Source organism: Chiloscyllium plagiosum, unplaced genomic scaffold (assembly GCF_037043375.1).
Source record: "Chiloscyllium plagiosum isolate Xiang-an unplaced genomic scaffold, Cpla_swu_hap1 HiC_scaffold_7, whole genome shotgun sequence".
Classification (NCBI taxonomy): Eukaryota; Metazoa; Chordata; class Chondrichthyes; order Orectolobiformes; family Hemiscylliidae; genus Chiloscyllium; species Chiloscyllium plagiosum.
The window spans coordinates 77,604,525-77,620,084 of NW_028270145.1; the positions used below are offsets into that span (position 1 = coordinate 77,604,525).

At 42.3% G+C, this 15,560-nt stretch overlaps 1 protein-coding gene across 3 annotated transcripts in view; it reads right to left on the minus strand.

Moving 5' to 3' along the window:
- actr3 (actin related protein 3) overlaps window positions 1-15,560 on the minus strand; it is a 69,214-nt gene that overhangs the window by 37,595 nt on the left and 16,059 nt on the right. For 2 of the 3 annotated variants that reach the window (XM_043694020.2, XM_043694022.2), the window contains exons 3-4: window positions 7,893-8,017; window positions 6,674-6,784 (exon numbers count right to left, since the gene is read on the minus strand). In XM_043694020.2, the coding sequence (XP_043549955.1) occupies window positions 6,674-6,784; window positions 7,893-8,017 (236 nt within the window). The remainder of the gene's footprint in view (window positions 1-6,673; window positions 6,785-7,892; window positions 8,018-15,560) is intronic. The other variant, XM_043694021.2, reaches the window with a different exon arrangement.

Genomic DNA, 15,560 nt, shown 5'->3' on the forward strand with positions numbered 1-15,560 from the left:
CAAACTCCACAAACAGGAATGCCTGGGCACAAACATTGTTTCTGCCTGTTCCCACCTTGACTCCATATTTTCTTCTTGTCCAGTCGCTTCCCACTTACCTCAGCAATTCTAAAGTTTCTCACCATATCTTCACCATCAACATGTGAAGGGATTACACATCCAACACCTCCTACCACCCTCTCCAAATAGGATTGTCTCAGGGCTATTCACTTCAGGAAAAAAGGCCTGATTCATTCCACCCATCTTGGATTGCTCAAGCTTTCCCTCATCTGAGCAATTTCCCCCTTAACTCCTCTAAGTTTTGTCAGATCAAAGAGAGACCATGGGTCCTAGTTATGCCTGTCTTTTTGTGAGGTTGACAGAACATTCTTTACTCCAGTACCACTCAGGCCCCACCCACACCACTTTTTCCAGTACAATGACATCATCGGTTTTGCTAACTTTTGCGAATCAGAGATACTTCTTCATACCGTTTCCTGCAGACACCATTCCATTTTCCCCAACTTCTCCATCTCATCTGTTCTGATGATGCTAACTTCTCCCGAGGTTCCCTGTAATGTCCACCTCCTTTCTCAATGGAGATCCCCTTCCAGTGGTTGACAGGATACTCAGCAGTGTCCAACTCATCTCCTGCTCTTTGAACCTCACTTTTTCTTTCCTCCCACAATGCCTATACGGTTGGTCCTCACTTGCCACCCCACACAAGTATCTACGTATTTCCCTCACCTTGCCTGTCAGCATTACACAGGGACTGTTCCCTCCAGGACACCTTGGTCCACTCGTCCTCCACTCCCAGCACCTCTCTACATCACCATAGCAAGCACAGAAGTTGCAACACTTGCCCATTACTTCCTCCCTCCTCAGTATTCAAAGCTCCGTACACTTTCCACATGAAGTAATGATTTACCTGAACTTCAATCTAGTTTACTGTATTCACTGTTCAAATCATGGTCTCATCCACAAAGAGATGAAATGTAGACTGGTTGACCACTTTGTGGAATACTCAAGTTCTGCCCACAGAAGTCACCATGCTGTTGCCTACCACTTCAATACATGCACGCGTTCCACCACGGCCAGTCTCTCTCTCAGGCTTGCTGCAGTGTTCCAGCAGACCTCCATGCAAACTGGAAGAACAGCATCTCATTTTCAGCTTGGGGCTTTGCAGCCTTCAAGACTCAATACCAAGTTCAATCATTTTTAGGGCCTGGACACTTTCAGTGGTCCTAACAACAGCTAGACTCCATCATAGGTATGTACAGCAAGGAAACTGACTGTTCAGTTCAAATCCTTCATACTGACCAGATATCCTACATAAATCTAGTCCCATTTGCCAGCACTTGGCCCGTATCTCTCTAAACCCTTCCTGTTTATAAAACCATCCAGATGTCTTTTAAAATGTTGTAATTATACCAGCCTCAACCACTTCCTCTGGCAGTGGATTCCCTACATACACCATCCTCTGGGAGAAAACATTACTTCTTAGGGCCCTCTTAAATTCTTTCCCCCTTAAACTAGAGCTATGCCTTCTAGTTCTGGACTCCCCCACCCATGGGAAAAGACATTATCTATTTATAGTAGCCATGCCCCTCATGATTTTATCAACCTCAAAAGGTCACTCCTCAGCTTCTGACACTATAGGAAAAACAGTCCCAGCCTATTCAGCCTCTCCCTGCAGCTCACAAGCCCTCCAACCTAGCAACACCCTTGTAAATCTTCTGAATCCTTTCAAATTTCACAACATCTGATAGGAGGGAGATCAGAATTGCACACAATATTCCCAAAAAATGGCCAAACCAAAGCCCTGGACGGCTGCAACATGACCTCCCAACTCTTATGCTCAATGCGCTGACCAATAAAGGCAAGCATACCAAACACCTTTTTCATTGTTCTAGCTTCCTGCGACTTCACTTTCAGCAAACAATAAACCTACACTCCAAGGTCTCTTTGTTCAGCAACACTTCCCAGCTCCTTACCATTAAATGGATAAATTCTGCCCTGATTTACCTTTCCAAAATGCAGCACCTCACATTTACCTAAATTAAACTCCATCTGCCACTTCTTAGACCATCTGATCTCGATCCCATTATACTGTAAGGTAACCTTCTTCGCTATCTACTACACCTCCAATTTTGGTGACATCTGCAAACTTATTAACCCAACCTATGTTCACATCCAAATCATTTAAGTGATAAAAAGCAGTGGACCCAGCATTGATCTTTGTGGCACATCACTGGTCACAGGCCTCCGATCTGAAAGGCAACCTTCCACCACCACCACCACCACCACCCCTCTGTCTTCCACCCTCTAGCCAGTTATATTCAAATGGCTCGTTCTTTCTGTATTCCATGTTGTCAAACATTGCTAATACGTCTACCACGAGGAACCTTGTAGAATGCGTTACTTAAGTCCACATAAATCGCGTACACCACTCTGCCCTCAATCCTCTTTGTTACTTTTTCAAAAAAACCTCAATCAAGTTCTTGAGACATGGCTGCCCATGAACAAAGCCATTTGACTATCCCTAATCCATCCTTGCCTTTCCAAATCCTGTCCCTCAGGATTCCTTCCAACAACTTGCCCACCAGCAATGTCAGGCTCACCAGTCTATTGTTCCCTGACTTTTCCTTACCACCGTTCTTAAATAGTGGCATCACATTAGCTAACCTCCAGTATTCCTACACCTCACCCGTGACTATTGATGACCCAAATATTTCAGCAAGGGGCCTAGCATCACTTGCCTAGTTAACCAGAGTTCTAGGGTTTACCTGATCAGGTCCTGGGGATTTCTCCACCTTTATGCATTACTGGAGGATTCTATTGTACTAACTTCCTTAAGTCTGGAAAACAACTGTGTTCACAACTTCATGGCCTCTCATGTCTCAGCCAATTTCATATCCATGCTGCTACTGTTCTACATTCCATGAATTTGCTGAAAAACCTGTTATGTGGCACTTTTATCAAATTTCTTTTAGAAGTCCATGCATTTATGCAGTAACTGCATTCCTGCCATGAATTCTCCCTTGATCAGATTTCAACCAGCTTAGTTAATTGCAATGTGCCTTAAATAAATGTGCCTTTTCTCAATTAATCAGAGTTTGTCTAAAAAAGACTGGTAATAGACAATATTCTTCAATTATTTTCTTTTTAATTGATTTAGAATAGAGAAATTGAAGCTACAAGCACCTATTCAAAGCTTGGAGGGGCGGCGTTGGAAATGTGATAGGTGGAAAGAGGTCAAGGTGAGGGTGATAGGTCGGAGTAGGATGGAGGCGGAGAGGTCAAGAAGACGACTGCAGGTCAGGAAGGCGGTGCCGGGCTGGAGGGATTCGGCTGAGACAAGGTGGGGGGAGGGGGGAAGAAGAAACTGGTGAAGTCCAAGTTCATCCCCTGTGGTTGGAGGGTTCCCAGTCGGAAGATAAGACGCTCCTCCTCCGACCGTCACGTTGTTGTGGTTTGGCGGTGGATGAGTCCAATGACCTGCATATCCTCGGTGGAGTGGGAGGGGGAGTTGAAATGCTGTGCTACAGGGTGGTTGGGTTGGTTCGTCCGGGTGGCCCAGAGGTGCTCTCTGAATCGCTCCGCAAGTAGGCGGCCTGTCTCCCCAATATAGAGGAGGCCACACCGGCTGCAGCGGATGCAGTAGATGATGTGGGTGGAGGTGCAGGTGAATCTGTGGCGGATATGGAAGTTTCCTCTGGGGCCTTGGAGAGAAGTGAGGGGGGAGGTGTGGGCGCAAGTGTTGCACCTCCTGCGGTTGCAAGGGAAGGTGCCGGGAGTGGAGGTTGGGTCGGTGGGGGGTGTGGATCTGACAAGGGAGTCGCGGAGGGAGTGGTCTCTACGGAAAGCTGATAGGGGAGGGGAGGGAAATATATCCTTGGTGCTGGGGTCTGTTTGGAGGTGGCGGAAGTGACGGCGGATGATGCGCTGTACATGGAGATTGGTGGGGTGGTAGGTGAGGACCAGTGGGGTTCTGTCCTGGTGGCGGTTGGAGGGGCGGGGCTCAAGGGCGGAGGAGCGGGAAGTGGAGGAGATGCAGTGGAGGGCACCGTCGACCACGTCGGGGGGGAAATTGCGGTCCTTGAAGAAGGAGGCCATCTGTGTTGTACGTATTTTGAACTGGTCCTCCTGGGAGCAGATGCGGCGGAGACGAAGGAATTGGGAGAATGGGATGGCGTTTTTACAGGGGGCAGGATGGGAGGAGGTGTAGTCCAGGTAGCTGTGGGAGTCGGTTGGTTTGTAGTAGATGTCCGTGTTGATTCGGTCGCCTGAGATAGAAACAGAAAGGTCTAGGAAGGGAGGGAGGAGTCCGAGACTGTCCAGGTGAATTTGAGGTCGGGGTGGAAGGTGTTAGTGTAGTGGATGAACTGTTCAACCTCCTCGTGGGAGCACGAAGTAGCGCCGATACAGTCATCAATGTAGCGAAGGAAAAGATGGGGGGTGGGGCCAGTGTAGTTGCGGAAGATGGATTGTTCCACATACCCTACGAAGAGGCAGGCATAGCTGGGGCCCATGCGGGTGCCCATGGCTACTCCTTTTGTTTGGAGAAAGTGGGAGGATTGGAAAGAAAAGTTGTTCAGGGTGAGGACCAGTTCGGTCAGTCGAAGGAGGGTGTCGGTGGAAGGGTACTGGGTGGTACGGCGGGAAAGGAAGAAGCGGAGTGCTTTGAGTCCTTCGTGATGGGGGATGGAGGTGTACAGGGACTGGATGTCCATGGTGAAGATGAGGCGTTGGGGACCGGGGAAGCGGAAATCCTGGAGGAGGTGGAGGGCGTGGGTGGTGTCACGAACGTAGGTGGGGAGTTCTTGGACTAATGGGGACAGGACCGTGTTGAGGTATGCCGAGATGAGTTCGGTTGGGCAGGAGCAGGCTGAGACGATGGGTCGTCCGGGGCAGTCAGGTTTGTGGATTTTGGGCAGGAGGTAGAAACGGGCGGTGCGGGGTTGTGGGACTATGAGGTTGGAGGCAGTGGATGGGAGGTCCCCTGAGGTGATGAGGTTATGGATGGTCTGGGAGATGATGGTTTGGTGGTGGGGGGTGGGGTCATGCTTTTACCATCAATCTGCATTACAAACGAGCCATCTCAGCTAACTGAACCCCATTTAGTGATATCAATGCTTCACTCAGTTAATGAGAGCATGAAAGGAACACGTTCAGTTTTGCTCTCTTTATCGTTGTATATGGAACGTAAATTCTCAGATAGTCAATGGCAAGTGAACTATAAAAACTAAAGTGGCATGCTCAGGTAATTTTAAAATAAAGTATCTCCAGTATAAGCTTGAGTAAATCCTGTAATAATTGGACCCAGGACTCAGATTTTAAAGAGATCACAATTAATTTAATTATGCAGCAAGTAGTTAGCATCTAGAATACACTGCCAGTGTCACTCATTTCAAACCTTTAAATGAGAACTGTGTTATATGAAAATAATTCAAAAATTAGTTAAGAAAACTACTGTAGAGGAGATGCAAGAAAATAGGATCAAGTGAAATGAGTTATGCTTGCAGGAAGCTGATTTGACAAGCCAACTCCTGTGCTGTAACGATACTTTGATTCATAATTCATGAATCTGTACACAATTCAAAACACACCACAAGTTACTTCAGTACTGGGCACTCCAAGTGTTTTCTGTGATATCTCAATAACAACTCAATGCTGAGAAGACCATCAAGATTAGCCATATGTATTGTCTCATTTCACAAAATGCAGGTTTTCCATTTATAGCTTCAAGATCTGAAACATTATTCAAAGCTATCATATCAAGTCTATTTATAAACCACTAATTGGCTATTTCAGAACGGTGACATGCAGACCTTCAGGCTTACCTTAGTGGTAATATTCAGCTCCTAAAGCAACTAGTTTTCTCAATTGTGTTATTTTCTTCATGACATTCTCCCTTAAAATTTAGTAAATGACAAGCATTTTTGAAATAAAATCACTCCCATTACATTCAATCTTCTTGGCTGATAATATTCTCTCAAGTTACTCAATGACTATTCATGATATTGTTCTAATTCTTCAGTTGAATCACTGACCCAGATCTTTATCCTAGTGAAACACGCACATTAAGTCTGCTAGAAAGCCTCAACACATTGACTGTACAGGCATTACCGAGAAAAAGTTTAAACTACTGATGGGCAATGATGCTCTATCTAGAACCCTCAAAAAACAGCCCTGACTTAAGAGTTAGAAACTAGAGGGTTTTCTTAAAACTTTCCCAATTGTAAAGGTGAAACCGTCTCCCACCCTCTCCACCCAAGCACTCAGACAACCCAAAACACCTGACTGTCTCCAACCTCACTGCTTGAAACCTTCACACTGCTCACTGACACCCTAGCCACTTCTCTCACCCTTACTACAGACTACCTCTTTAGAGATTGCTCTAAATCTGGTGATATGACAGAGTGCTGGAAAAAAGATAGTCTGGTTTTGGCAAAGTTTAATTTCAATGCTGCTTGTGGAACTTGCTGCACTAAGTGAATAGGATGAAACCTGCATCAGAGGTCTGACCTGAAATGTCTGGGAGGCGAAAATGTAGCTTTTTGTATGAAAGAAGGGATTCAAACCCAGAACTGAAGACTTTTGGCCATAGTTACAACTACTGATCTAATGTATTGTATTAATTAAGCTTTGAACTTTGAATTAACTTCACATCAAGTTAGACAACTTTACTTACCAAAAGGAAATAATGATCTTCTGGCTCTGCTCGAAGGTACTTAAAAATGACTTGTTCCATAAATCTCTCCATGAGATCCCAGTCTTCAACTATACCATGACGAATCGGCCACTGTTGCAGAAAATTATTTATTTTCAAAATAAATGTCTCAAATTGGTCAGGTATGAAAGCTCAAAATAGGAGCAAAAATGTTTGAAAATTTAAAGTTTAACTAAAACTGGAAAACAAATCAACAATGACTTTTCTCAAAAGTCAGATAAACTAGTTGCTGCTAATACTGACAACTTACTGAAAGCTCTTCCAACATAGATTTTGAAAGCAAATTTTGCCAAGTCTGTTTCATTCTCAATTTCAATGCAATTCCAGCACAGCCATGAGCTCCTATCCAGTTTCCACAAATTTTAATTTTATACTGAATTGGTAATCATCTTACATGAATAATCTCAATGAGATGTGCAAGTCACAATTCACCTTAACTACCTGAAGTCCAAGATGTTGCATGTATATCGTAACAAGTACTCTTTCGCCCAACTACTTTGTCGAGGAAACCGTACAAGGGTTTCCGGATTCTTGTTGGAGGAAAACATTATGGAAAACACTAATGCTAATTACTCTAAACACGGTATTCATAATTTTATCAATACCAAAGGCCTAAAGACAGTCTGATACTCCACAATTGCTAACTGGCAAAACAATCAACTTACAATGCAAGAGAAGACTATGTTGGTTACATTTTTTTTTTCCCACACAAGGATCTGGGTAGGAAAATGAATTAGATACAACTGCAAAATTCTGCAACCCAATTCAAGTTCAAGCTATTGACATAACCACTTTTCGAAGTGGGATATCAGAAGTACATTTAAGATCATTTAATCAAAGTTCAAGTGGATATAGAACTACAATACAAAGCTGTCCTAGTTTCAGCAATGATCGAAGAGGTTAATTAGATAATGGAAAAAATAAGTGTGTTAGCAATATAAAGTATGCTCATCTGAGGTAGGAATAAGGCATTGCTTGGGATTAAATTAGACAGAATGTTATTTTCTGTGAAGCAGCATCATATACATCATGCGTTCACAGTCATCACTAAGTATAACAAAAGGTAAATGAAATGAGCCTTTTGTTTCTAACTGGTTTATTGCAGTAAGCAATAATTCAGCCAATTATTTACATAATCATTGGATAAGTTTGTGCATCCACAAGTATTTACCAAACTTACCTTTGTTGCATAAGTAGGTTTATCTATTGCTTCATCACCTATGAAGAAATCCAAATCATCAACTCCTTTCATCACCCTCCTTTGTGCCTGGTCACCAACTTTTGCAGACTCCTTGATGGCAATACCTTAGTATAGACAGGAGATAAATAACAAATAATCTATTCAATGTCATGCACGATAGTGCACAAAGCAATCAGTGTTCGTTAATTTCACAATTTAATGACATACACATCCTTAAGGAAATAAGACATTTCTAAATGTACATTTTATATAAAAGTGCACTAGATACATATATACAGGATACAGAAGCACAGCTGAAAACAAAAATGTCTAACAAAGAAGAGTTGCATAGAAAGAGATACTATCCTTTAGATCTGATGTTAAAAGTACTTTTAAATAAACTTGTTCTCTTAGATGCAGAGAATTCAGCTGTCCTAGTCAATACTCCTCCCAAAGATAACATTGACTGGTTATTCATTACATGCACGTCTGGATGCTCTTCAAAGGATTAGTTCAGATTCAATGGGCCAAAAGGCCTCTATCAGCATTGGAGGGATCCTACAATTCTATTTTTAGATGTAAAGGGTAAAAAGCATTTCCTACCAGTTTAATGGCGGAGGGAAAACTGAGGCCTGAGAAAGTAAACTGGAAAATTCTGAAAGCTTGCATTATTTGTCATTGTATCAGTTTTGCAGACTGACAGGCAGCACCTCCTGTCACTAATAACTTCTAAATGGGCTCTGTTGAACACTCAAAAAGCAGAAATTGTGACTTAATATTTTTGCATTACTTTATAATAAAAGTTATCGTTTTTTTGAAATACTGGCATTATGAGTTATTTGTGTAAGCTTTTAGATTGTAGACTGAAGTGCATCAATAGTTCTTGAAATTTGACATAAATGCAAGCTGTCGAAATTCACAAGTTCACTGAAGACCAGATGGGGATTAGCTGTAATTCGTGTTTTCCCAACCCTTGAAAATAAATAACTGGTTGACACTCCTTGTCCAGGCTTTGTCAAGAGCCACTCAATAAACTATAGGATACATCATGCTCAAGGAAACTGTAGGAAGGACTGAATGCCTTTCTAAAAGTACAGAAAACTGGAAGAAACCAAAACTCAAAACTGCAGAGAAAATGACGATCATGAATTACAAGCCTCCTTTCAGCTATCTCATTCTCCTTAGAGATAAATACCAGCCTTTCAGTTCCCGATACAGAAGCAGTAGGAAATGCAAAATAAAGGCAAAATAATTTTTTTATCTGGTGCTTTGGTGACAAATGAAATTAAAGATTTTCAAAGCATCGAAGAGATGTTACAAAATCCTATGGCTTCAGAGAGAAAGACTCAAGGCTGCACCCATTGAAGATTCACTTGCATCATTCAGTGGATCATGCATGCCAATTGCCGATACAGACTGCTTGAAGAATGTGTGCAGAGTTTCTACTGATTGACTTCTAGAAATGATTATCTGAAATATTTTTTCTAAACATTCTAAATCTGTCTGGTAATGCTCACAAAGAACTACTTCCCTATGTACAACGACATCAGATTTTTGAACTGCGAATAGAGTTTAAGATTTAATACCTCCAACAGAATATGGTAAATTTGTGACTGTAGCCCAAACAGGATGCATTAAAGTTAGCTGTGAAAGTACTTGGAATAGAATCTCAAAAGACATCATGTATGATTCAGCTTTCTTGACCGCATATAGCATTTAATACTTCTTTATACTTGAATAAACTGTATTTGTAGGAATATTGTCTAGATTGACAACTTGCAACACTTTAAATACAGACCCCTCCCTTTATAGATGGGCGAGTACAGTCTGATCAGGGATATTGCTACTTTTACTGAATTCAGAGACTGAAAATTCAGTTTCTGCAGCTGTTTTAATTGCCCCTCCCCCCAGCAAAAACAACTTTTCTTCTGAATTAGCAGTAGAAAGGAAACATGGGTGTGGTGTCTGTTCAGAGTTGGCTCATCTGCAGTCTGTTCAGAAATGTTTGTGGCTTATGAGCACAATGGTATACAGTTCAATGACAAGATTACAATGATTAAAGTCAAATAAAAAGTTGGCCTAATGGACACCATGTAACCACTGTTATACAAAATAAACTAGTTCCTTTAGGACAGGAAATCCACTACTCTCGGCTACATGTGACTTTGCACCGCAGCAATGTGACTGATCTTAACTGTCCTCTGGATGTTTAGGAGCTGTAATAAATGCCAACCTTCCCAGAGATGCTGCCTCCCATCAAACATTAAAAGTGATAGCTTACAGAAGGAGTAATGACTTGTCTATTTATCAGATTTTAATTTGATTAGATTACTTACTTAGTGTGGAAACAGGCCCTTCGGCCCAACAAGTCCACACCAACCCACCGAAGCGCAACCCACCCAGACCCATTCCCCCATTCACCTCACACTACAGGCAATTTAGCATGGCCAATTCACCTAACCTGCACATTTTTGGATTGTGGGAGGAAACCGGAGTACCCGGAGGAAACCCACGCAGACACAGTGTGCAAACTCCACTCAAAGTCGCCTGAGGCGGGAATTGAACCCAGGTCTCTGGTGCTGTGAGGCAGCAGTGCTAACCATGTGCTGCCCATTTCTCTATCAAGTGGTTATATATTTTCTCACCAACAATTCTAATAAAATTTATTTAATGCAAAAGATTAGGCAGAGGAATTTGCAATAATCTTTGCCAGAACTGTTAAATGGATGATGCAGTTCTGCCTCCCCAGCATTAAGATATTGTTCTTCAGCCAATTCTATGCCATGATTTGATATGATTCAAATCACATGATTTGAAATAGCTGAAGGAATTGGACACTGCAAAGACTATGAACCCCTAACAACTGATCGGCAAGAGTACCGAAAACTTGTGCTCCCAAACTTGGTATGCCTCCAGTCAAGCTGTTCCTGTGCAGCTACAAAACTGGTACCAACAATCATGTAGAAAACGATCTTGAGCACAAAGCGCAGGACAAATCCAACTTGGCCAATTAAACAGCTATTCATCCACTCTCAAATCAATAAATCATGACAGAGGATTCATAACTTTATTGCTGGAACAGCACAGCAGGTCAGGCAGCATCCAGGGAACAGGAGATTCGACGTTTCGGGCACAGGCCCTTCTTCAGGAAACCATTCCTGAAGAAGGGCCTGTGCCCGAAACGTCGAATCTCCTGTTCCCTGGATGCTGCCTGACCTGCTGTGCTGTTCCAGCAATAAAGTTTCAACATTGATCTCCAGCATCTGCAGACCTCACTTTCTCCCAGAGGATTCATAAACCATACTATCAAGCAGCACTTGCATAGCAGTTACCTGCTCACTGATGCTCATTGGGTCCTGCCAGGGCCATTCTGCTTCTCTCCTCAGTGTAGCCTTGGTTCCAACACTGACTAGGTGTTGACAATCTGTCAGGTGATATTGACAATCCTTGGATAATCAAGATTGCATTTGACTGGGTGGGGCCTCAAAGAGGCTTAACAAGGGAAAACTCTCCATTGTTTGGAGTCATACCTCACAATGCAAGATAGTCGTGGATGTTAGACATCTCAGTTTTAATCCATCTCTGCACAGCTCCTCATGGCAATGTCCTACACTGAACCATCTTCAACTACTTCAAAAACCTCCCTCCTATCACAACGTCAGAAGTGGGGATGTTTACCAATGATTGCACTATGTTCAACACCATTTGCCATTCCTCAGTTACTGAAGCAGTAACTAAAGCGGTCGGTGTCCAAATGCAACAAGACTTGGTCCATATCCAGGCTTAGGCTCACAGGTGGTAAATAACATTCATGTCACACTAGTGGCAGGCAATGCCCATCTTCATCAAGCATTTAAATCATTGTCCTTGGACATTTCTGCCACTCAACATTTACAGGGGCTTAACATTGACCATAAAGAGAACTGGGCTAGCCATCTAAACATTTTGATGACAAGAGTAGGTCAGAAGCTTGGAAACCTTCAGTGGCCAAATCAGATCCTGACGCCCCATTATTTCCTGCTAGCCCAGAAGAAAAAAGCTCCAGCCAAGAAACTTGATATTGTACAATTCAAGGCATTCTGCTTGATTGGTACCAAACTTTTACTCCCTCCACCACTAACATTTGCAGCAGTGTGTACCATCTACCAGATACACTGCATAAATTTACAAGGCTCTTCAGACAGCACCTTCCAAAACCATGACCATATCTATCATGAAGAATAAGGGCAGTAGATTTGAGAAAATGAAAATGTTGGCAAGGAAGATACAGAGATACTTGCATCTAGACTAGAAGAGACTGAGGTTCACAAGGAAAAGGTATTACAAATACTGCAGAGTGTGTGAAAATAGACAAGTCCCCTGGGCCGGATGGGATCTATGCTAGAATCCTCTGGGTAGCAAGGGAAGCGATTGCCGAGCCTTTGGCTTTGATCTTCAAATCATCATTGTCTACAGGAATAGTGCCTGAGGACTGGAGGATAGCAAATGTGGTTCCCTTGTTCAAAAAGGGTAGTAGAGACAACCCTGGTAATTCCAGACCAGTGAGTCTCACTTCAGTTGTTGGTAAAGTGTTGGAAAAGGTTATAAGAGATAGAATTTATAACCATCTAGAAAAGAATAATCTGATCAGGGACAGTCAGCACGGTTTTGTGAAGGGCAGGTCATGCCTAACGAATCTTATTGAGTTTTTTGACAAAGTGACCAAACAGGTAGATGAGAGTAAATCGGTTGATGTGGTGTATATGGATTTCAGCAAGGCGTCCGATAAGGTTCCCCACAGTAGACTATTATACAAAATGCGGAGGAATGGGATTGTGGGAGACATAGCAGTTTGGATCATTAATTGGCTTGCAGAAAGAAAACAGAGGGTTGTAGTTGATGGAAAACATTCATCTTGGTGTTCAGTTACTAGCGGCGTAGTGCAAGGGCCGGTGTTGGGTCCACTGCTGTTTGTCATTTTTATAAATGACCTGGATGAGTGCTTAGAAGGGTGGGTTAGTAAATTTGCGGACAACACTAAGGTCGGTGGAGTTGTGGATAGTGACGAAGGATGTAATAGGTTGGAGAGAGACCTAGATAGGATGCAGAGTTGGGCTGAGAGGTGGCAAATGGAGTTTAATGTGGATAAGTGTGAGGTGATACACTTTGGACGGAGTAATTGGAATGCAAAGTACTGGGCTAATGGTAAGATTCTTGGGAGTGCAGATGAGCAGAGAGATCTCGATGTCCATGTACAAAGATCCCTGAAAGTTGCCACCCAGATTGACAGGATTGTTAAGGCGGCATACAGTGTCTTAGCCTTTATTAATAGAGGGATTGAGTTCCAGAACCAGGAGGTTATGCTGCAGCTGTACAAAGCTCTGGTACAGCCACATTTGGAGTATTGTGTAGAGTTCTGGTCACCACATTATAAGGATGTGGAAGCTTTGGAAAGGGTGCAGAGGAGATTTACTAGGATGTTGCCTGGTATGGAAGGAATGTCTTATGAGGAAAGGCAGAGAGCCTTGAGGCTGCTCTCGTTACAGAGAAGGTTGAGAGGTGACTTAATAGAGACATAAGGTAATCAGAGGGTTAGATAGGGTGGATAGGGAAAATCTTTTTCCAAGTATGGGGATAGCAAACACGAGGAGACACAACTTTAAAGTGAGGGGAGATAGATACAAGACTGATGTCAGAGGTAGTTTCTTTACTCAGAGTAGTAAGGGTATGGAATGCGTTGCCTGCAATGGTAGTAGATTCGCCAAGTTTAAGTGCATTTAAGTCGTCATTGGACAGGCATATGGACATACATGGAAGAGTGTAAGTGCGATGGGCTTCAGATTAGTATGACAGGGCGGCACAACATCAAGGACCGAAGGGCCTGTACTGCACTGTAATGTTCTATCAGACCTGAAACTGACCTTCAAAGCCACTTACCATCCAGACATGGAAAATTGCCAATGTCTCAATGTCACTAACATTATAACCATCCCAAATGGATTGCAGCAATCCAAGAGGGCAGCTGACCACCACTTTCAAGGAAAATTAAGTATGGCAATAAGTGCTGGCCCAGTCAATGAAGCCACATGGCCAAAATGAATAAAGAATTTCCTATCCTCTTAAAATGCCATTTTCTTTCCTTTGATTGAATCAGGTTTCTCTGTGCAAAACTTATTTGTGGCTTGAAGTGCATTTTCCAGATTGTGCATCCCCAGAGAACTGTTGCCCTATTTATCCTGAAAAAAAAACTATTCTCATTTTCATTTTCAAAAGATGCAAAATATTGCACTTAAGGCCCAACGTTACAAGAACTGATTAATGTACTTCAAAATTCATAGAACACAGGATGTACACGACAACATGCAACAGAAATAAAAATCGGCAATAAGAGATCAACTTATCCTTTAATCACTGGCCTTTCTTTCAGATGCAAGTCGAGCAAAAATCTTACTCAACTTAGCCCAATGCAATTGTTCATTACAAAATAAAGAATTCTCTCTCTTTGCTATAGGGTTCATTGTCTATGTTCTGGCAAGATTCAAGCTGTTTTTAAGATGATCCCAATGTTTATTTGTTCCTTCTGATGTACTGAAGCCTTGAATGACAACCCAATACAACACGAAGTTTCAAGTAGACAAATGTAATGTGCTCCAGTTTGGAAAGAAGAAAAGTGATAATCTAACATTAAGTGGCACAACTTCAATAGGTGCAGGAACAGCCACATGGTTCACATAAATAACTTCTTGTCAGAAGCAATCTACAAAAATATACATGACCACTTTTATGAATGGCAGAAGGTACATAAATAGACTCAGTATATCATTGGTTAATTCCCAGTTTAAGCATTCTGAAGCCCCTTTTTTCTGAAGGATCTTGGTGGTGGAATGGATACAAAAGAGATCTACTGCAAGGGACAAAATTCCAAATTGGGGAGAAAGTGAGGTCTGCAGATGCTGGAGATCAAAGTTGAAACTTTATTGCTGGAACAGCACAGCAGGTCAGGCAGCATCCAGGGAACAGGAGATTCGACGTTTCGGGCACAGGCCCTTCTTCAGGAATGATTCCTGAAGAAGGGCCTGTGCCCGAAACGTCGAATCTCCTGTTCCCTGGATGCTGCCTGACCTGCTGTGCTGTTCCAGCAATAAAGTTTCAACAAAATTCCAAATTACCCAGAGCAACTAGGTGTAATGAGATTGTGCATCTTTGTGCAAGTTGACTAGAGGTAGATCTAATAGGAGTGTGCAAAATTAGAATAAAAACACTTTGCATATCTGAAATAGATATAAGTGCTGAACAGATGTAATGTTTGATATAACGTGTTTTGGTTGTAAATATTGTCATAGCATAAAACTTGAGAATCACTGAAAAGAAAACTCTTACCAAACAGCACATCCCTTTGGCTGTGCACAACAAGCAAAGAACCGACTGCACATTATGTGAAATTCTGGTGTCCAACATAGATGCGATTCCATGATTATGTAACATAAGCACAATTGTGAAAAGAATTGATCAATTTAGCACTGTCAGTTGGGTTGCTGTGTGATGCACTTGAAAGTATTGTATGCTTCATGCTTTAATACACAGCTGTTCTTTGCAAAGCGCTTGTTTCAACTGAATAAAACTGATGACAGTCATTGATTCATTTACCAGGATAATTCAATGAGAATCAACCTGTTGATTTAAAATTCA